A 22,660-nucleotide genomic window follows, 5' to 3' on the forward strand; every position below is an offset into this window, starting at 1 on the left:
TGATCCATAAGACCTACTCAAGTCACTCCAATTGCCTTTTTAATGTCTTTTATAGCATATTTTTTGCTGGTCCAGGAAAAATTGCACTAAGTTTTCATATCTCTTTAGTCTCCCTTGATCTGATAGGGTTCTTCAGCTTTTCTTTGTCTTTTGTGATATTGACATTTTTGGAGAGAACATCAACCAAGTCTATCAACTTGAGTTATCTGATTTTTTTAAGATTAGTTTCAGGGACTTCCTTAGAGGTCCAGTGGTTAAGACTTTTGGATCCCTGGTGAGGGAGCAAAAATGCCACATGCCTTGTGGCTTAAAAAACAAAACATAGAACAGAAGCAATATAGTAACAAATTCAATAAAGACTTAGGAAAATTATTTTCAGGTTGTATATTATTTGGAATATAATGTAGGTGATACTGTATCCTTCTTAATGTATTATATCAGTAAGAACATGGTGTCAGTCTGTCTCATTATGGATGATGTTGCCTTGGACTACTTGGTTAAGTTTTCTTTTCTTTTCCCTTCTCATGCACTTCTTTACTCTCCATGTCCAACTAGTCCTTTGGTGCTGTCAATTCTGAAAATTTCCCCAACTCAGACTTTTTCCTTCTTTTTCATGGCCTTTGCTTATATTTTTCTCTTAGCTTCCTCACTCATCTTCCAACTTGGTCTCACTTCCAATCCATTTTCCCTAATCTTGCCAAAGTTGCATTTCTGAAATGCAGATTTGGCCACAAAACTCTCTGACCTTTAACAATTAAAACTTCCAATTCCCCTCAACTCCTTATAGTATCGTTTCCAAATTACCTTATGTGGAACACTGGTTCTTCAAAGTAACCTGTGCAAAATAAGGTTCTTTGGTCAAATAAATGTGGGAAATTCTGTCTTTATTGTACAGCCATATGGATTAGCATACTGAAGACTCTGAGAACTTCTGCAGAAAAGAAATCCAGCATTCCTCAAACTTACGTGAATAAGAAACTTTCAGTTTACTATAAATAACCCAAGAAACAAGTGGTCTATGAAATTAATAGTTCATAAAACACCTTTTGGAAAATATTGCTGTGTAGTCCATATTCCTTCAGTTCAGTTCAGTCGCTCAGTTATGTCCGACTCTTTGCGACCCCCTGGACTGCATCACGCCAGGCCTCCCAGTTCATCACCAACTCCCAGAGCTTGCCATATTCCTTTGCAACCCTTGCAGTAAGACTCACACCTTGCCTTTCTTCTTTGCCAGCCCGAAGTCTGTCACTGTCTGTACCAATATTCCCTCTCTTTATAATAAAAAATTACTACAACCTCATTTCATCCCATACTCATGTCTTGTTCCTGCAAAATGTCTTTTTTAAAAAAAGTTATTGGAGTAGAGTTGATTTGCAACATTGTGTTAATTTCAGGTGAAGAGCAAAGTGAATCAATTATACATATACATATATTCACTGTTTTTTAGATTCTTTTCCCATATATGCCATTACAGAGTATTGAGTAGAGTTCTCTGTGCTATACAGTAGGTCCTTCTTAGTTATTATTGTATATATAATAGTATGTATGTGTCAATATCAATCTCCCAATGTATCCCTTCCCCCCTTATCTCCTGGTAACCAAAAGTTTGTTTTCTACATCTGTAATTCTATTTAGGTTTTGTAGGTAAGTTCATTTTTGCCATTCTTTAAAATTTAGACTCCACATGTGAGCAATATCGTGACATTTATCTTCTTTGTCTGACCTGCTTCATTCAGTTTGACAGTCTCTAGGTCCGCCATGTTGCTGCAAATGGCATTATATGAATTGCCCTTTACTGCTCCATCTCTCTTTGGAAAAAAAAGAAAAAGACCACATCCCTGTGTGTTCCTTTTCCTGCTCACAGAGAACACTTCAGTGGCCAGATCTGTGTTTCCTTTTGCAATCACACTGCACTACTTTACTTCTGGCATTTCTGATCACCAAATATGTGGTACTTTTCCCACACCAGACAATTTTGTGACAGCAATTGGGTATTCTACAGTTTAACTTAATTCTGATACTATCTACCTGGAGATGGCACCAGATCGCACAAGTTAAGGGCCCAGACCCACAAGACTACTTCCCCTCTACTTCAGATGCCAGTCACAAGTCCAGGTTGTTATCTGGGATCTGACCACTGGCTGTAAGTTGGGGGTCCCTAGAGCCTACTCCTCAGGTCAATTAATTTGCTAGGGAGGCTCATAAAACTTGGGAACATAGTCTACTTATAAGAATACTAGTTTATTATAAAAGGTATAACAGGTATAACAGGTATAAAAGGTATAAAAGGTATAACAAGAAAAGCCAGATGGGTGAGAACAGTGGGGAAGTTTTGTGGGGAGGGGCACAGAGCTTCTCTGTTCTCTCTTGACACACCACTTACCCTGTATCTCCACATGCTCACCAAATGGAAACTCTCAGAACCCCATCCCTTTGGGTTTCTCTAGAGGCTTCATTACCTAGGCATGATTGATTAAATCATTGGCCATTGTTGACAGATCTCAATCTCCAATCCCTCTGCCCTCCCCAAAGATCAGGGAGTGGGGCTGAAAGTTCTAACCCTCTAATCACATGATTGGTTCCCCTGGTAAACTCAAGTTTTGTTGAAAGGGACTTGTTATGAACAACTAAAGACATCTTTGTCTCTATTATCACTTATGAAATTCCAAGGGTTTTGGGAGCTCTGTGACAGGAACTGGACAAAGGCCAAATATATATTTCTTACTCTAATTTGTATTTCTTAAATCACGATATCACAAGCTCCCACCCTTCTCCTGGGTCACTTGCGCTCCTGTTAATGACCCAGTTCAGCTATTGCCTTTATTCCTGAAGTCTGCTCTGCTCTTCTCCTCTCTGCTTCCTTCATGCTCTCTTCTATTGATGGCTTAACATGCACTATACTAATTACTTGTTTCCATGTCTGCTTCTTCCCCCATCGCGAGCTTCTTGAGCTTATAGACCTCTTGCACACCTTGTAAACATCACAAAATTTGGCAAGCCTTGAGAGGTTGATTGTTGAATAAATGAGTGAACACACGCCTGTTATTTTCTACATATTTATGAGATTGCTAACATCAGCCATATCCAGTGACTGTATCAGATGATTGATACTGAAGGGACTTTTGTATCAAGTCAAAATTATGAGTATCCAAAAAAGGATTACTTTTTATTCATTCTTCTTTTCTCACATCATTCACCTTTACCAGGAAATACATGTTGCAAGGAATGTGAGTAAAATAACTTATTTCTCTGAATATTAATCAAAGATTCATGAACTAAGAAGGTATAATCATTTTATTGCCTGGTAATCAGAGGAAACTTTGTGACATACATGAATTTTATACTTCTGAAACATGATTTATCCTCTATAGTTTGAGAGAATATGTGAGCTTGATATGAGCTTTTAGGGCAAATTCTAAGCTTGTAGCCACATATTTTCCAGTTTTTCTGTTCATTCAAAAATGCCTTTGTTGTTGTTTTTCAGTTGCTAAGCTGTGTCTGACTCTTTGCGACTCCATGGACTGCCTCACTCCAGGCCTGCCTGTCCCTCACTATCTCCTGGAGTTGGTCCAAGTTCTTATCCGTTGAATCAGTGATGCTATCCAACCACCTCATCCTCTGCCTCCCTCTTCTCCTTTTGCCTTCAATCTTTCCAAGCATCAGAGTCTTTTCCAATAAGTCGGCTCATCACATTAGGTGCCAAAGTATTGGAGATTCAATATCAATCCTTCTGATGAGTATTCAGGGTACTTTTACTAGTTTTTTTTTTTTCTTTTAAGATATTTGAGTGATTAGTGCAGTCTAAGAAGAAAAAAAGACTTGGTTCGTACAGTGTATCTAGTTTCTTTAAAACGAAATTTAGAACTTGATAGCTAGTTGCAATTCATTTTGCCAGATAAGTGCATATTACTGATAAGTAAGTCCATTTTCTTTATGTAATATAAACAGGTGATGACAAGTGGTGAGAAAGTGTTTCCACATCTATTCTGACTTTTATAAACATACGTATCTTGTAATATTCTTAGTCTTCTTGCAGTTAATGATGTGAGCCATCAGACTTCACATTTGTTCAATAGAATTAATGAAAACTATTATTTATGGAAACTCAGTCTTCTCAAACTCATGCCTTTCCACTTCAGCACTCCAAAGGATGGGATAAAAGCACATTAACTGACGAGGAAAGCTGGGTCACCTAAAAGGGTCAAGAAATGGACTCCTTCCTAATCAGAGCTCAGAGCCCAAAAGTGTGCAACTTAGTTCCTGTCCCTTTGGAGACAATGTTAATGGGTATAAACTTTTCCACAGCAATAGAGACACAGTGCTTTTTCCATATTGCACTCCAGTTTTTTTTGATAGTGTGCTTGAAGTCAGATGTTGAACTAAACTCTAGATTTGTCTTCTATTTCAAATGCATTCCATACAGATTATGGCACAAGTGAGGGGTATACCACTCAGTCTCCCCACGAGCTATGATTCATAAGGAAACCCCTTTCACTGGCTGCCAACAAATCAAGAGCTTGGGAGAGCACGGTGTGAGAGTGCTCAGATTCAGAGTGAGCTGGGGCTAGGCAGGAACACTGTGTGCATTCCAGGTTGGCAAAAGTGTGCGGTTTACAATTACAAGGCAAGGCGGAGCTGCTGGTGCTGAAGAAGTCAAAGAAGCTAATAAAACGAACAGTTCTCTCTCTCTGTATTTCTCTCTCATTTCTTCAGTGTTTTCAAAACGGAGACATTAATTATAAATTTTCCAAAGTCTGTTATTCATTGTTAATGGGCAAACCACCGTGTTATACTAAGCAATCTCTGTAGCTACACACTGATCATTCCTTAAAACTACAGCTAAGTTTACAATGCTGAGCAATGTGGTGGTTTGAATCGGTGTTACCATACAAGGCAGCTTTGAATTCCTCATGGTAATCTTTTGTTACTCTTTTCAGATTTGCCCTAGCACTGCCAAATATCTTGAACTTTGTGGAACGAATATAAACTCTATAAACATAAACCTTTGATTCCACTTTGAAATCTGTTAAAGAATGCCAAAATTATATTAACAATGCACATTTCAAAATCAAAGACCTAGATTATTTTGGTTACTTTAACCCTAGAAAACATCTGTTGTTATCATTGGACAATTAGATAACTGGGCATTGCAACAGCTGTTTTCAGAAAGAAGATTATACAACCCAGAAGCAATGCTTGGGCTGCAAAGCTGGCCTGTATCTGGGGTTATTTGCAAATGTCTCAGATATTTAGAAAGCTGTCCCTTTAAAATCTCCAAAACATTTGTTAGAAACAGTTCATAACGTAAGTATGTTTCCCTTGGCACCTCAGCAGGGCAGTTCTTGTTTTCAGCTCAAAATATGAGGGATTTGGTTGAGAAACAGAAAGGATTTTGTCTTTAGCAGGCTGACATAGGGCTGCTGCTGGGATGCGTGGCCCACAGTCAGTGTGATGTGGAGCAACTCCTTAAGGAGAGAAAAACTTCCTCTAAAGGATGAGCTAAATCTTTTGGAAGATGCAAAGGTGCATATAAGAAATCCCTGTGCAAAGGTGAACAAGTTAAAAAAAAATTTATGTGGTCTTGACATAGTTTATATGAAAGGGAAGATACATATACTCACTATGGCAGTATAGAAGAAAGAAAGAAAGAAAGAAAAGAAAGAAAGGAGGGAGGGAGGGAGGAAGGAAGGAAGGGAAGCTACTCAGTCGTGTCTGACTCTTTGCCACCCCGTGGACTGTAGCCTACCAGGCTCCTCCATCCATGGGATTCTCCAGTCAAGAATACTGGAGTGGGTTACCATTTCCTTCCCCAGGGGATCAAACCCCGGTCTCCCGCATTGGAGGCAGACGCTTTAACCTCTGAGCCACCAGGGCAGTATAGTGAGGTGAATAAGAATTCAGACTTTTTCGCCGGATTGCCAGAATGGGAATTTCAGTTCTTCCCCTTCCTAGGTCTGTGACTTGGGCCAAATTACATAATTCCACTGTCTCAGTTTTCTTATCTGTCAAAAGATTTAATAAAAATACCTACCTGAAAGTGTTGTTATAAGGATTGAGTGAGTATATGCGCATAAAACATTTAGAACAGTGACTAACTCAGTTGTTCAAAAGAATCTAAAAGAAATTTTAAAAAGGAGAGAGTGACTAAGAATGAATTTTGTTTAAAGAAAATGTTTCAGCCCAAATTTGCTCTCGTTTAATAGTGCTTGTCCCAACACACACAAGTAAGAAAGATCACTCTAAAGCTGTTAACTCTTCCTTTGGTAAAATCCACCTTAAGTACTTTGAAAAAGGCTTTGTGATTATCCCCCAAAGATTTTTTGACTGGAGATAAGTAATGGAAATGCATATGTTCATTTTATAAGTGAAGAAGCAAGAATTATTCTCAGCCTTCGATAGGATTGCAGAACTCTCCCTCTGGGATGAAACCCTTTATGTCAACAGCTTTGCCTGTAGTGTTTGCTCTCTCTATATAAAAGCATAGATATATATATATATATACATACACACACATATATATAAAGTTTATATATAAATTTATGTATAACTAATATTTATAATATTATAATTATATATGTAAATTTATATATAATTTTGCCTAAATATAAAATAAATATAAATTTATATAAATATAAAATCCTATATTTATAAAAATAAAATTTTATACTATCTGTAGCAGATTTATATATTTTGCAGGAATGCTCCTTTATGTATAAAGTATAATGTGTATATATTATGATAATACATACATATGTGTATATATATATATATATATATATATATATTATGCATAGTAATACAGAAATTGAAATTAAAGTAGCTCAGTCATGTCCAGCTCTTTGCTACCCCATGGATTGTAGCCTACCAGGCTCCTCCCTCTATGGGATTCTCCAGGCAAGAATACTGGAGTGGGTTACCATTTCCTTCCCCAGGGGGTCTTCCCAACCCAGTGATCAAAGTTGGGTCTCCCGCATTGCAGGCAGACGCTTTAACCTCTGAGCCAAGAAGATTCCTGTAAAACATATTTATAATAATTCTGTCCAATCGGTGTTATAGATATCATGACTGCATAGCCGATTACCCCAAATTTTGTGGCACCAAGTAACCTTTATGCTCATGGATTCTGTGGTTCCAGAAGTTGGACAGGACACATGGGTTTAGCTTGTCTCTGCCGATCTCAGGGTTTCAGCTGGAAGACTCAAGGCTCTGGATTGGAATTATTTGAAGAATCATTCACTCACATTTCTGGCAGTTGATGTTGGTATTGGACTGGGAGCCTTAGTTCCTCTCCACATGGACTAAGTGAGCTATTTTTGTCTTCCTTACAGTATGGTGACTAGGTACAATCCTTGAGGCAGAGAGCCTGGAGAGGTCATATCACTTGTTATGACCTAGCCTAGGAAGGCATGCATGTCACATTCTCTTCATCCAGGTAGTTACAAAGTCCTGCTCAGGTTCAAGGGGAGGGAAGATAGACTCCAGATGGTGAGTGGCAAGGTTCTGGAAGAGCACATAGGACCAGAACTATTACCACAGCTATTTTTCAAAATGCAATCTGCCACATAGGGATTGACATTTTCATTTTATAGATAAGAAACTGAGACACAGATAGGTTATGGTTGTTCAGAGCTTGTAATGTATATTGTGAAAGTACCAAAACTGTTAGTATACTTTTTATTTTCTCAAAAAAGAGGAAATAGCCTAAACTTGTCTTAATTTTATCCTGGAAAAGTGAGTTATATGAAAATCATTTCAAGAGTATTTTTGACATATAGTCACATTTCATAAGAAAACTTGGGCCCCTTTTTGTAAGTTGATATGAGATACTAATGTAACTTTTATCCATTGGTTTCTTTATCTACATCTGCAGCCAGAGGTTTTTCTTGAGCATCAGATTTCAGGTTCTAAACTTATCTTTCTACTTGCCTCAAACTCTGTGTTCCAAAGCAAGCTCATCATTTTTTCTCTCAACCTAGCTCCTCCATAAGCAGCTTTCCCATTTCTCTGGATTTTACTGTCATCCTTTCGATTGTCAGGGCTGGGGCTTCAGAGTTGTCCTCGACTCCTTCCTGTCCTATCCCACTGTGATAGGTCTCTTAAGACTATGTTTTTGCAGTGTTTCTTCTGTTTATCCATCCACTCACCTAAGAAAATTAAATATAACTTCTGCTATTAGAGAAGACATCTCAGTATCACAGTCACTCTGGGATCATTTTCATTGTCTTCTCTAGGGGACAGGTCTTCATTATTTTAATTTCCAATTTACCCGTCCCCTACATGAGACTATGGAGAAGAGAGCAAGAGAAGAACAGAAGCCTTGCCTTGTTCACCCCCAGTTCGCCAGCATCCCAATATAACACATGACCAAGTCAAGGGATGTTTGTAGAATGAGAAAAAGGTCTGCTTTATTTATCGGTATTAGTTAGGAAAGGTTAATTCCTATGCCAAACAAACCTAATCTCAGTGCTTACAACAGTAAAAGCTTGTTTCTGGCTCACATATGTTCCAGCGTGAAACAGTTTATTTCTTGGCTCCACCATCTTCTGGGGGATTCTGATTTTTTTAAGGCCAAACCTAGAAGGAAACTACTTATTTTTGTTCATATTCTCTGGAATAAAAACCACAAAGCCATACACAACTGTAATGGATGCTGGGAAATATAGTCCCACTGGAAATAGGCAATGTTTATCACATTGTTGGGATGCCATCATGTCTCAGTGGTAAAGAATCCACCTGCCAATGCAGGACGTGTGTGTTCAGTCCCTGGGTTAGGAAGAACCCCTGGAGAAGGAAATGGCAACCCACTCCATTATTCTTGCCTGGGAAATCCCATAGAGAGAGGAGCCTGGTACATGGGGTTGCAAAGAGTCAGACACAACTTAGTGACTAAACAACAACATCACACTATCATTCTGTGTACATGTTTGCAATTACAGTAGTCATCTTGAGCAATATCTTTCTACTCACAATGACTCCCTAAATAGCTGACCCTACTCCCCCTTATTCTCACTGTTTCTCCCTCAAATCTCATTTAGGCAGATTTTTAACTGTTTACTTACATTGCATGAGTCTACCCCCTGGAATTAAACTATTTTGTCCAATATGAAACAACTAGTGTCAATTAGATTTTCTTTTGGGGAAATTTGGAATCAGAACCTAGAGACAGCCCATCAGTCTCTCATTGTGACTGAACCCAGAAATGTGAGGGCAGCCATCTTTCACTAATCACATGGACTGAGGACCAGAGAGAATTCATCTACAGCAAAAAGAAACATGGAACAGACGGGCACGGGAGACCTGCAGAAGAGAAGGATGGGACGAGATCTGATGGTTGCCCGGACTATTTCTGTTCTTTCATTAGGCCAATGACTTCTGGCCTGTACCCTTATGATGAATAACCTTTTTGGCCATTTGGAAAAGAAACAAAAATAATGCTAACCAAAAAGATATGCTACCTAGTTCCACAAAGAATTTGAAGCAGGTCAAAGGGGGAACTCATATAATAATATAGTCTGGAAAAATAATAGAGATACTTGAGTCATAGTTGCTATGTTAGTGGAGGGTCAGATTTTGCTCAAAATTTCCTGGAAGTAAAATGAAAGGGAAATTACAGTTACTTTTTTTTCACTCTCAATTTCAGAAATGTGGAAATGAATGCCTTCTTTTGGAGAGTGAAGCTCTATTAGTACTGACATCTAATAGTAATTTTCTTAGGCCATGGGGTAAATAATCCATGTGAGAGAGTTCACAGCCTTCCCTCAGTCCACTCAGAGTGTCAAAGAGGTTCCCAATTCTCACATGTAAAGATAAAGGGCAATGCTTAGAATCATAGAATAATGTGGACCTCCATTTGTAGCTACTAGGTAGGTCCTTATTCTTTAATATTTTAATGGCTTTGACCTCTATTTGTTATTTGTATATATTCTGATTTTGAATCTTATTTTCCCCAGTTGGCCACATTTTATTTTTTTGTGTTAGAATTCTTTACTTCTCTTCTCTTTAGAACATAAAGCACCATAACAGTAGGGATCTCGTCTCATTTACTACTCTGCAAACTGCAGCCATTCCAGACATAGAGCAGATGCTCAATAAACATTAACTGAGTGAGTGAGTGAATGGATGAAGCACTGGAGAGAAGTGGAAATGGTAGAGGTCAAGAGAGGAGAAGTTGGACAAGATTGGGGTTTGGGGGACTTGTGGACAGAGCAGATGGAGGTCTGAGGAAAACTGGCAGGACAGAAGAGGGAATTAAGTATTGCTGTGAGCAATGTACTTTGATTCTTGTAGCAATATATTTTTTAAATATTTAAGTAAACCTTGATTTTTTTGGCTTACAGCTCCTGAGCTGTTTCTTCTATTGTTGTATTCTTTAGAAATGACCAAATGAATTCCATCAAACTTAGTAAAATTCTTACCTGATTTTCATGGCTTATAGAGATCTCACTTAATTCATTTTGTTATTCACCATTTTGGAGGCACAAATTAGATAGAATGAGATGGTGGTGGTGGTGAGGCAAGCCACACAAAATCTGGTAATGTCACCCTAAGGACTTCACAGTGTCTTGCTCTGACTCCACATAACCTCTGGTCATGTAAGTGACGTCCTGCCTAAGAAAGATGCTCCCAAATGATGCCTCTGTCTCATCTCACAGGCCAACAGAAACCCCGTTTCAGAATAAATAGTTGCCTGGCTGTCCCATACCTCCCAGCTAAAAGACTCTGAGCTCTAAACGACTATTCATTTATGTGGTCTTTGTCATCAACAACTCAATGGTCATTTCTTTTCTTCCTATATCAGAACATTGATTTTGCTTTGGATGGTCACACACCCAGCTCTTAGGGTATGAATTATGATCAGATAAGTCAACCCTAGCTACTGTTTTTTCTTCTCATGTGAATGAGCATGTGAATTAGTTCTAGCTAATGAAATGGAAGGGTAGGTAGGTCTGCTGGGGCCTCTGGGGAAAGATTTTTCTCCTTATTAAGAAAATAAAATAACCTTTTGCCCTCTCTCTGCTCTCTATCTTGGAGGCTATTACGTGAGGGAGTGGTGCTTGAATGGAAGGACAAACCTGAGAAAGGAACGCAACACATAGAGAGAGGATAGCAGAGCAGAGAGATAAAAAAAAGAGCTTCTTCTGAGCCAAATTTGGACTAGCCTATGTCTGGTCTTTAAGCTAATCTTAGCTGTGTTCTTAGTTATGTACAGTCAAAAGCTCATCCTTCACTAGCAATCTAAACTTGGTACGCCCCTCAGTCTTGTTTACTCCAGATATCTAGATTTTTCTGGCCTCATTTGCAAACTTGATATCCATTCTTCTTTGTGAATTTCCTAATTTGGCTCTTTTCCTTCCTACACTCCTTAACTTTACATCTGGGCTCTCTGAAGTTCAACTTCTATGAACTGCAAACTCCCTTGTACTCTCAAGAGCTTCATCTTGCTCCAACTGATCCCTGGTTATCCCATCTTTCAGGCAGAGGCCAGCTTTTTCTCTCATATAGGAGTCCTGCAGTGCCAGTGGAGTAGGTACCTTCCTCATTCCCTTGTTATTTCTGATGCCCAAAGCTCAGCCTCTCTGTACACCAATGTAAAACTGAATCTCAGAGACAGAGTTTTGGGTAAAGAATAGCTTTATTGTTTGGCCATGCAAAGGGAGTCATGCAGAGTCGGACATGACCGAAGCGACTTAGCAGCAGCAGCTGACAAGATTAGGGTGTTTGCAGGGCCTCAGATAGTTGGTCTCCTAGTCTTTAGGAGCTTCTCTTGTCCCTTTAACGTTGCCTCACATGGTTTCTTGGCTGCTTCTCCTCTGATTAGCAACTGTCCGAATTTGCCTTTTGGAACTCAGAGAAGACCATGGAAACTGGAGTCTTGCCTACAACAAATGGGGCATAAAAAGACTTCTGTGCCCAGGAGCCCCTGAAGATCCTTCTTGGTTTCACGTCAATTCCTTTTTGTTTCCTCAGTCACAGCTCTTTAAAATCTAGTACATGGCCACAGACTTTACCACCTATTTCTATCCTTAGATGCCATGTGCTACCAAATCCAGCACACGCCTTCATTTTTTAACATGACTTTAGCCTTCGGCTCATTCTTCTCTCTGCTAATTTCCCTATTGTTATTCTTGGTGGTGGTGGTGTTTAGTCGCTAAGGCTTGTCTGACTCTTTCCAATCCCATGGACGGCAGCATGCCAGGCTTCCTGTCTTTCACTATTTCCCAGCGTTTACTCAAACTCATATGTCCATTGAGTTGGTGATGCCATCCAACCATCTCATCTTCTGTCGCCCCCTTCTCCTCCTGCCCTTAATCTTTCCCAGCAACAGGGTCTTTTCCAGTGAGTCGACTCTATACATCTGGCCAAACTACTGGAGTTTCAGCTTCACCATTAGTCCTTCCAATGATTATTCTGGGTTGATTTCCTTTAGGATGGACAGGTTTGATCTCCTTGCAGTCCAAGGGACTCTCAAGAGTCTTCTCCAACCCCACAGTTCCAAAGTATCAATTCTTTGGTTTGCAGCCTTCTTTATAGTCCAACTCTCACATCTGTACATGACTACTGGAAAAACCATGCTAAGTCGCTTCAGTTGTGTACGATCTTTGCAATCCTATGGACTGCCAGTCTCCTCTGTCCATGGGATTCTCCAGGCAAGAATATTGGAGTGGGTTGCCATTTCCTTCTCCAGGGCATCTTCCCAACCCAGGGATCGAACCTGCATCTCCTGCTACTCCTGCATTGCAGGTGGATTTTTACCACTGAGCCACCAGGGGAAGCCCATACCTTTAAGTATATGGACCTTTGTCAGCAAAGTGATGTCTCTGCTTTTTAATATGCTGTCTAGGTTTGTCATTGCTTTTCTTCCAAGGAGCAAGTGTCTTTTAATTTCGTAGCTGCAGCCACCATCCACGGTGATTTGAGAGCCCAGGAAAATAAAACCTGCCACTGTCTCTACTTTTTCCCCATCTATTTGTCATGAAGTGATGGGACCAGATGCCATTCAAATGTTTTTTGAAAGTTGTTTTAAGCCAGCTTTTTCACTTTCCTCTTTAACCCTAATCAAGAGGCTGTTTAGTTCCTCTTTATCTTCTGCCATTAGGGTGATATCATCTGCGTGTCTGGGTGTGTTCTTTCTCCCAGCAATCTTGATTCCAGCTTGTGATTCATCCAGCCTCGCATTTCACATGACGTACTCTGCATGTAAGTTAAATAAAGTGACAATATACAGCCTTGACATACTCCTTTCCCAATTTTGAAGTCACTGTTCTTGGTGACTTCAATATATTTGTAGATGTCCAATCACACTCAGGCCTGTTATTCTCTAGACTCCTCAAATCCAACAATCTTTCCTCTGTCCTACTCAGTATAACTGTGAGGAGAGAGAGGATCAGTGGGACTTAGCCAGGTCTCCAGACTCCTAACTCCAACCCTCCTTTGAACTACGCCATGATGCTTTCAAAGTTAGTCACTACTTGGGAACATCAATTCAAATGTTTCTACATTCAATAATGGCTGGCTCTAGTAAAGATAACTGGGTACAAGTTGTTTGTGTTATTGTCTGAAGGTCAAGATATCCTGGGGAAAAGTATCACTGAAGAAAAATCAATAGTCTCCTTTAAAAATGTCAGCATAAAATGCCATTCAAAACAATATGAAAGGTTAATGATGTCTTGAGGGTTTCAAAATACATTATCAGATTAAATAGAAGCTACAATGACATGTTTTCAGCCCACAAAGAGACAAAATACTTAGCTAAAGCTATTTAAACATCTAGTAAATACATGAAAAAGAAATCTCATTAATCAAGCAAGAATATGTTTTAGGTTGTTTGCTCAAAACACACCCATGTACCCCAGTGAGTCCTTTCATGTATGTGAATATCCAGTTCAATGTTAAGAGTTCTCATTGAGCACTCAAATTGGGAGAGGTCAGGGAGGGGCACAACATATCTAGCAAGAATGTGTGGTAAAGTGCTATTTTATGGAGACATTGATGGAGTCATAAGTTTTCTGAGGAATTAAGTGAACAGCCAGAAGACAAGTTCAGATATGCCAGGGCATCTTAAGACAAAGGCTTAATGCTCATCTTGGGCTGTGGTGTCTCTTTGGTAACCATGGTGAAGTTGGATGAGCTTAAACACTTCATGTTGAAAATTCCTTAAGAATGAGTCAGGAATGAATCTCTCGCCTTTGGTGAAATTGGGCTGAAATACTTCAAAGTCAGATTTGGAAATCTGTGCTTGAAGACTTCAGAGTCACAGAAATTTCAGCTAAAGTTGATTAAAAGGAAAAACAACCTTCAGCCCCTCATTTAAAAAAAAAAATTTTCTTTTAAAATAAAAAAGACACCATACCAAAAAGTATGACTAGTCCCTTGAGCAACTTGTATTTCTTAAAGGGACTGGATAACAAAAATACACTAATTTCTTAAAAAATTACAACTGTATTCAAAAGTTGAGAGCAAAATCCTTCTGCTTAGAGATGAATACATGTGCCCTCAGTCATGTCTGACCCTTTGAGACAATCTGGACTGCAGCCTGCCAGGCTCCTCTGTCCATGGAATTCTCCAGGCAAGATTATGGGAGTGGGCTGCCATTTCCTACTCCAGGGAATCTTCTCAACCCAGGGATCAAACCTGCATCTCCTGCACTGGTAGGAGGATTCTTTACCACTGAGCCACCTGGGAAGCCCTTAAAAGATGAATAGGATATGCAAATTCTGTGATGAGTTCATGATTAGTCATTCTAATATGTCTGCTTCTTCCAATAAGGATGATAAATGTATTACTTCAATATACTCCACCAACTGATGTGTCAAAATCTTTCGAACTTCCTGGGTCTCAGGAAAGAAATATCTCCCTTCTCTTTCTGCATCTAACATTGCTGTTCTTACTGTTGAACAGGTGAATAAGAGGGGAAAATTAATTTATTTTCTTACTGTATGTGGTAACTTTATTGTGTGGTTGATATCCCAGTATTTTGTCCCTCCTGATCTAGTCCATTTCAGGCTAAGGGTCTCTCAACTGCTAATTATCAATACAGAGACATGTTACTCAAATGCCTGCTATATTGAGTACAAAAAAGGGATAAGCTATATATTTGAAAAATATAACTTAAATGGGATTTGGATGATAGAAATATCCATTTATTGACCCCATAGGAAGTAAGTAGGCCAAAAGGTTATTCTTCATATCTATTTTTGAAGGAGAAAATGCACACATTCAGATAGAAATATTACTTTCTTATCTTTTCCCCATTGCAAGCGAAGGATTTAATGCTGGCACCTGTATCAAGTAAGCCATTATTTAGAATTGAAGTCAATGCAAAATATAAAGTGATGATTATATAAAATGGGGTGACCATATTCTAAGTGCTAGAGAAAAGGAAAATCTTATAGAATCTAGTAACCATCTTACTCTCTTGTTAAGTGCTTAAACGGCAAAGTATTCGAAGAACATTTTAAAAAAAATGTAATGAACAATGAAAATGGTTCACATTCTCTTGCATTACATTTCATTACAGTTCATTCTATTGTACTACAAGGCCAAAGTAAAACTAAGTCAGGGTAATGAATCAAAACAAAGGTTCTGTATTTCTCAGGCAAAGTAGTTTCTTCTTCCAGGAAATGCCTAATATTCATGCAATCAGTATCTCAGGTAGTGAGTGATGGATTTAGCCAAATTTCTTGAGCCTCTACATCTCCTTGGAGAAGGAAATGGCAACCCACTCCGGTATTCTTGCCTAGAGAATCCTGTGGACAGAGGAGCCTGGTGGGCTGCTGATAAGGTCGTATAGAGTCGGATGCGACTGAAGTGACTTAGCAGCAGCAGCAGACTTACCTCAAAAGAATGTAGCTTTCCCAACTTCAATTAAAACGACACTTTCTTTTTTCTGAAAGAAAAAACTCGTACACGACTTGAAAACCAACTATTTAAATGCTTTCACTTATTATGAAGTTTCATAAAACTTATCCCTTCACCATAATGAAAAGTCTAGTTTCTGTCCTGTTTCATCAGGAAGTAGCCCTTATGTATCAGGTTATTTTTTATCCTTGGAAACACTGCCCCCTGCTGTAACAAATGCTTAATTGCAGAAGGATTTTTTTCGCTCTCAAATGAAAAAGATACAAAAAATAAAGGTATAATTATTAAAGTGAAAGAGACTTTATTTTGAATAATAATACATATATCATTCATTACATTTAACTTTCATAGTGCATAGCTATGTATGGAAGTAGAAAAGGAAAAATAAACATTAGAAATACCTAAGGAAGGAAGTATACAGGCAAAGAAGCCATTTGTTATATATCCACGAACAGGCATTATATCATAGGACAGTATCCATTAGAAAAGAATGGAAACCATGCAAAAAGTTTATTTAAACCACACAGCCAAGTGCAAAGAGTACAAGTTATAGTTTCTTGGATACAAAAAAAGTATACATGTTCTTTGGATTAAAAATATAACATAAATGAGTGGCTTGCCAAAAATCATCTATAGAAGTAAAAAGTGTGGAAGCCACATGTGACAATAAAATATTCAAGGCCACAAATGGAGGTCATCAGCTTACAAAGAGAATATTGAGAGGTAGAGCAGATTAAAAAAATAGAGATACGCAGTAAAGCCATTTCTGCCTAAGTTAGGAAATAGCAAATGCATAGACATTAAAATGATAACAGTTCTTCATATTATGCTGCATTTCTATTTTCTCTGTCAAAAGAATTCACTGTGTATTACTACAAAATTCAGCAAATAAGATGAGGCAATAAACGTAGAGCCCTGGCATTAGGGCAAGTTTAATTTCCTTTTCATTTTATACAAGAAGGGAAAAAGAATATAGAACATGAAATGCTCATCTTTCCATTCAAACACTAACTTTTAAGTTTTCATATATACTGTGTTTGGCACAAAGAAGGTAGGAATATGAAGATATTAAACTCAAGCTTCCAACTCAAAAGATTTTACGTCTGGAAAGCCAAAGAAAGGTAAAATTCTTTACCATTTTAAAAATTAAATGCTTAAAGCAGGTTTTAAAAATTGAGATGCAAAAATTTGGTTAGGAAAAACAGCAAAGAAAGATACGGAACAAATTTCCTGGTTTCCTTTATAGTTTCTTTTTTTTTCCTTTTATTTTTCCAAATTGCATTTTACAGTAGAAATGCAGACCACTCTGGATAGCTAGGGCTCAATATTGCTTGGTGCTCTCCTCTTAAGACATCATCTTCTTACACTCCACTGAGCAGAAAACCATCCCTTCTACTGGCATGAACTTCTGCCCAATGAGACACCTGCTGCAGCAGGAACACAGAAAGCACTCCGTGGACGCGTGCCAGCTGAAGTTGTTGTAGGTCACCCGCTGCACTTCGGGGTCGATGGCGTTGTGGCATCCTTGACATACCTGTTAAGGTGGTTATACAAAGAAGAGAAAAGCATGAGAGATCAAACTGTGATGGGAACATTTTCATGCTAGAAGAGTACATTTCTTTAGATGGCAAAATAAACCAAGAATGACAACCTCAAAGATACACAACTGAGAATGACCTTCTAGCTAACCTTCATAGCTATATGCGGAGCATGCGAGAAATAACAGGTGAAGTCCAAACAGCACTTGATGCTTCTAAGATAAACCATGGGTGTTCAAGGCAGAAAGTCTTGAAGTTCCAAAGCAGTGTGTTCGGTTCCAGTGTATCTATTAGATTGTATATTAGCAGTTATATATTTTTTTAAGTTTTATGATTTTTCCTAGATCACAAATGCTGGCAAGAACAATAGGTACTCTCATTCATTGCTGGTGGGAATGCAAAATGTTTCAACTCATGTGGAAGACAGTTTGGCTGTTTCTTATAATAAAACTAAGCATACTTTAATCATATACTCCAGCAGTCATGCTCTTTGGTATTTATCTAAATAACTTGAAAACTTATGTCCACAAAGAAACCTGCACATGATGCTTTAATTGTAATTGCCAAAATCTGGAAGCAACCAGGATGTCCATCAGTGGGTAAATGGATAAAGAAACTATAACACATTCATACTTCTTAGAGCTAAAAAGACATGAGCTATCATGTCATGGAGGAAATGCACATTACTAAGTGAAAGAAGCTAATCTGGAAAAGCTATATGCTATATGATTCCAGCTATATGACATTCTAGCAAAGGCAAAACTACAGAGAAAATAAAAAGACCATTGATGGCTAGGGGTATGGAGTAGGAGACAGGCAGGTTGAAGAGATGAATAGGCAGAGCACAGAGGGCTTATAGGCCAGTAAAAATATTCTCTATGATATTACAATAATGGATATATGCCATTTGTCCAAACCAGAGAACACACAACATCAAGAGTGAACTCTAAGCTAAATTATGGACTTTCGGTGATTACGATATGTCCATGTAGATTCATCCTTATTAAAAAATGTTAACACTCTAGTGAGTGATGTTGATCATGCACAAGGCAATGCATGTGTGAGAGTAGGGAATATATGGGAAATCTCTGTATTTCCCTCTTAATTTTGTTATAAACCTAAAACTGCTCTAAAAAAGTCTTTTTTAAAATGATTTTTTTTCCTCATTCACTAAAGCTCTGAAGTGATAATTTTACCAGTCTTACCTATGACACGTGAGATGATTAACACTACTAATTTCTAGACAGCAGTAAGTGAAAATCTGGAGAAGGGAATGGCAACCCACTCCAGTATTCTTGCCTGGAGAATCCCATGGACAGAGCCTGGCGGGCTACAGTCCACGGGGTCGCAAAGAGTCGGACACGATTGAAGTGACTTAGCACACACAAGTGAAAACTATGTTCAAAGTAATTCAGGACTCAATCAAAAATACTGACAGTGTTTGAGAATAATTAGTGTGCACTAAAAATATCTCTTCTGTCATGTCATAATTTATGTGAAATCAAATATCATGGAATATTAGCACTTATATTCCATATGCCATTCAGTATGTTATGTACAGATAAATATGAGATATACACATCCACACCCACAAACACACATAATTTTCTTCTTTAGCTGAACATGTTTAGCAAGAAAATAAATGAATAATTGGCATTATCACAGCAGAAGACAAAACTACCCAACTGAGAGCTCCAAAACATTAGATAGTTCATATGCCTTCTTGTTTATATGTGTTATGAATGAAACTGCCCTGCCTAATATTCTTGTTTTAAATATTTTATAACAAGTGAGGAAACCAGTAAGATTGTCCATAATTACATAAAAGTGGCTAATCTTCTGCACTCTTGGTCTCTTAATGTGATTGTCAGGAATTCATGTGTGATGAAGGTGGATGGGTTGAGGAGGGTCACAGGTGTGTAACTGCCACTCACTGGGTGAACTGAATTAACATGTGGTGTGAGGCCTTGGTATAGATATCCATTTCAGACCTGCAATATAGTAACATTTTCTATATTTTTAGATAACTACAAGGTTTCTAATTACAGAGACTGTAACTCCTTATCTCACAATTTATGTCAACCCAGTCTTCCCTGAGAAGCAGGGGAGATCATTGAATGATCGATCCTGAATACAACAAAAATGACTTTTGATTACAATGACTCCTAATCTACAGCTGCACCATGCAAGCAATGGCTTTTGTATAGCTTTGTAATTCACTTAGAATGTTGCCCTTTGTTGTTTTCACACTCAATTTTTTATTCCCCTGATTTTAGATCATGATCTACCCTCTGTATCTCAGCCCTTTAATAATATTTTTAGATCATTTTATAGTCTTTCAAAACTCACATTTTCACTGCAATTTTTTAAAAGTGATAAATACTGTTTATGTACAATTAAGGAAACTGCTTTGGAAAAAAATTTAACATACTAAATAGCAGTAACAGGCAAATTTGGAGTACAATTTGGAGTACAGAATGAAGCAGGGCAAAGGCTAATAGAGTTCTGCCAAGAGAAAGCACTGGTCATAGCAAACACCCTCTTCCAACAATGGAAAAGGAGACTGTACACATGGACATCACCAGATGGTCAATACCGAAATCAGATTGATTACATTCTTTGCAGCCAAAGATGGAGAAGCTCTATACAGTCAGCAAAAACAAGACCAGGAGTTGACTGCAGCTCAGATCATGAACTCCTTATTGCCAAATTCAGACTTAAATTGAAGAAAGTGGGAAAAACCACTAGACCATTCAGATATGACCTAAATCAAATCCCTTATGACTATACAGTGGAAGTGAGAAATAGATTTAAAGGACTAGATCTGATAGAGTGCCTGATGAACTATGGATGGAGGTTTGTGACAGTGTACAGGAGACAGGAATCAAGACCATCCCCAAGAAAAAGAAATGCAAAAAAGCAAAATGGCTGTCTGAGGAGGCCTTACAAATAGCTGTGAAAAGAAGAGAAGTGAAAAGCAATGGAGAAAAGAAAAGATATTCCCATTTGAATGCAGAATTAATAGCAAGGAGAGATATGAAAGCCTTCCTCAGCGATCAATGCAAAGAAATAGAGGAAAACAACAGAATGGGAAAGACTAGAGATCTCTTCAAGAAATTAGAGATACCAAGGGAACGTTTCATGCAAAGATGGGCTCAATAAAGGACGGAAAAGGTATGGACTTAACAGAAACAGAAGATATTAAGAAGAGGTGGCAAGAATACACAGAAGAACTATACAAAAAAGATCTTCATGACCCAGATAATCACGATGGTGTGATCACTCACACTCACCTAGAGCCAGACATCCTGGAATGTGAAGTCAAGTGGGACTTAGGAAGCATCACTACAAACAAAGCTAGTGGAGGTGATGAAATTCCAGGAGCTATTTCAAATCCTGAAAGATGATGCTGTGAAAGTGCTGCACTCGCTACGTCAGCAAATTTGGAAAACTCAGCATGGCCACAGTTTTTATTCCAATCCCAAAGAAAGGCAATGCCAAAAAATGCTCAAATTACCCCACAATTACACTCATCTCACACACTAGTAAAGTAATGCTCAAAATTCTTCAAGCCAGGCTTCAGCAATACATGAACCATGAACTTCCAGATGTTCAAGCTGGTTTTAGAAAAGGCAGAGGAACCAGAGATCAAATTGCCAACATCCGCTGGATCATCGAAAAGGCAAGAGAGTTCCAAAAAAACATCTATTTCTGCTTTCAAGTCAAAGCCTTTCACTGTGTGGATCACAATAAACTGTGGAAAATTCTGAAAGAGATGGGAATACCAGACCACCTGACCTGCCTCTTGAGAAACCTGTATGCTGGTCAGGAAGCAACAGTTAGAACTGGACATGGAACAACAGACTGCTTCCAAATAGGAAAAGGAGTACATCAAGGCTGTATATTGTCACCCTGCTTATTTAACTTATATGCACAGTACATCATGAGAAATGCTGGGCTGGAGGAAGCACAGGCTGGAATCAAGATTGCTAGGAGAAATATCAATAACCTCAGATATGCAGATGACACCACCTTTATGGCAGAAAGTGAAGAAGAACTAAAGAGCCTCTTGATGAAAGTGAAAGAGGAGAGTGAAAAAGTTGCCTTATAGCTCAACATTCAGAAAACTAAAATCATGGCATCCGGTCCCATCACTTCATGGCAAATAGATGGGGAAACAGTGGGAACCGTGGCTGACTTTATTTTTTGGGGCTCCCAAATCAGTGCAGATAGTGATTGCAGCCATGAAATTAAAAGACGCTTACTCCTTGGAAGGAAAGTTATGACCAACCTAGACAGCATATTAAAAAACAGAGACATTACTTTGCCAACAAAAGTCCGTCTAGTCAAGGCTATGGTTTTTCCAGTAGTCATGCATGGATGTGAGAGCTGGACTATAAAGAAAGCTGAGCGCCAAAGAATTGATGCTTTTGAACTGTGGTGTTGGAGAAGACTCTTGAGAGTCCCTTGGACTGCAAGGAGATCCAACCAGTCCATCCTAAAGATCAGTCTTGGGTGTTCATTGGAAAGACTGATGTTGAAGCTGAAGCTCCAATACTTTGGCCACCTGATGCGAAGAGATGACTTATTTGAAAAGACCCTGATGATGGGAAAGATTGAGGGAAGGAGAAGAAGGGGACAACAGAGGATGAGATGTTTGGATGGCATCACTGACTCAATGGACATGAGTTTGGGTAGACTCCGGGAGTTGATGATGAACAGGGAGGCCTGGTGTGCTGCGGTATGGTGTCGCAAAGAGTTGGACATGACTGAGTTACTGAACTGAACTGAACTAGCATAGAATATAGGGTTTGTGCACTTCAAAAAATGTAGGTTTATTAATAATTTGATTGCCATTCATCCCCAAATCTGACATGTCCCCAAGTAAAAACTACCGATCCACATCCCTAATTCTTCATAAATCTGAAAGCTGCCCAGGAATCAACTAAGGGTCTGGAGCCTCCAGGACCAGTCAGGGAGTTGATGGACTTCATTCACCACACTATGCTTGATATTTGTTTATCCTGAATTCTTAATTAAACTGCTAATAATCCAATATGTTATTATTTCCTTCAATTCCTCCTACTTCTTTTACTTATTTCTATATACATTATAAAATTTAAAAATTGATAATGATGCTTGCTCTCGAGCAGAAGGAGCCTGTGAAATCTCAGAGATGTGAAATCTTGGAGTGGCCATTTGAGACTGGAATTCCAGAAACCATGCAGAGACAAACTAAGTGTATTTCCCACTTTCCTCCTTCC

General features: G+C 38.6%; 2 protein-coding genes across 2 annotated transcripts in view; one reads left to right on the plus strand and one right to left on the minus strand.

Moving 5' to 3' along the window:
- The window catches only part of TFEC (transcription factor EC), a 577,457-nt gene that overhangs the window by 234,874 nt on the left and 319,923 nt on the right, over positions 1-22,660 (plus strand). The gene's annotated exons all lie outside the window — the stretch shown is intronic.
- Positions 16,143-22,660, minus strand: part of TES (testin LIM domain protein) — a 53,079-nt gene continuing 46,561 nt past the window's right edge. The window contains exon 7 of the mRNA XM_043872395.1: positions 16,143-17,392. Within this exon, the coding sequence (XP_043728330.1) occupies positions 17,204-17,392 (189 nt within the window). The 3' untranslated portion in view covers positions 16,143-17,203. The remainder of the gene's footprint in view (positions 17,393-22,660) is intronic.

The sequence above is a fragment of the Cervus elaphus genome, chromosome 18 (assembly GCF_910594005.1).
Source record: "Cervus elaphus chromosome 18, mCerEla1.1, whole genome shotgun sequence".
Taxonomy (NCBI): Eukaryota; Metazoa; Chordata; class Mammalia; order Artiodactyla; family Cervidae; genus Cervus; species Cervus elaphus.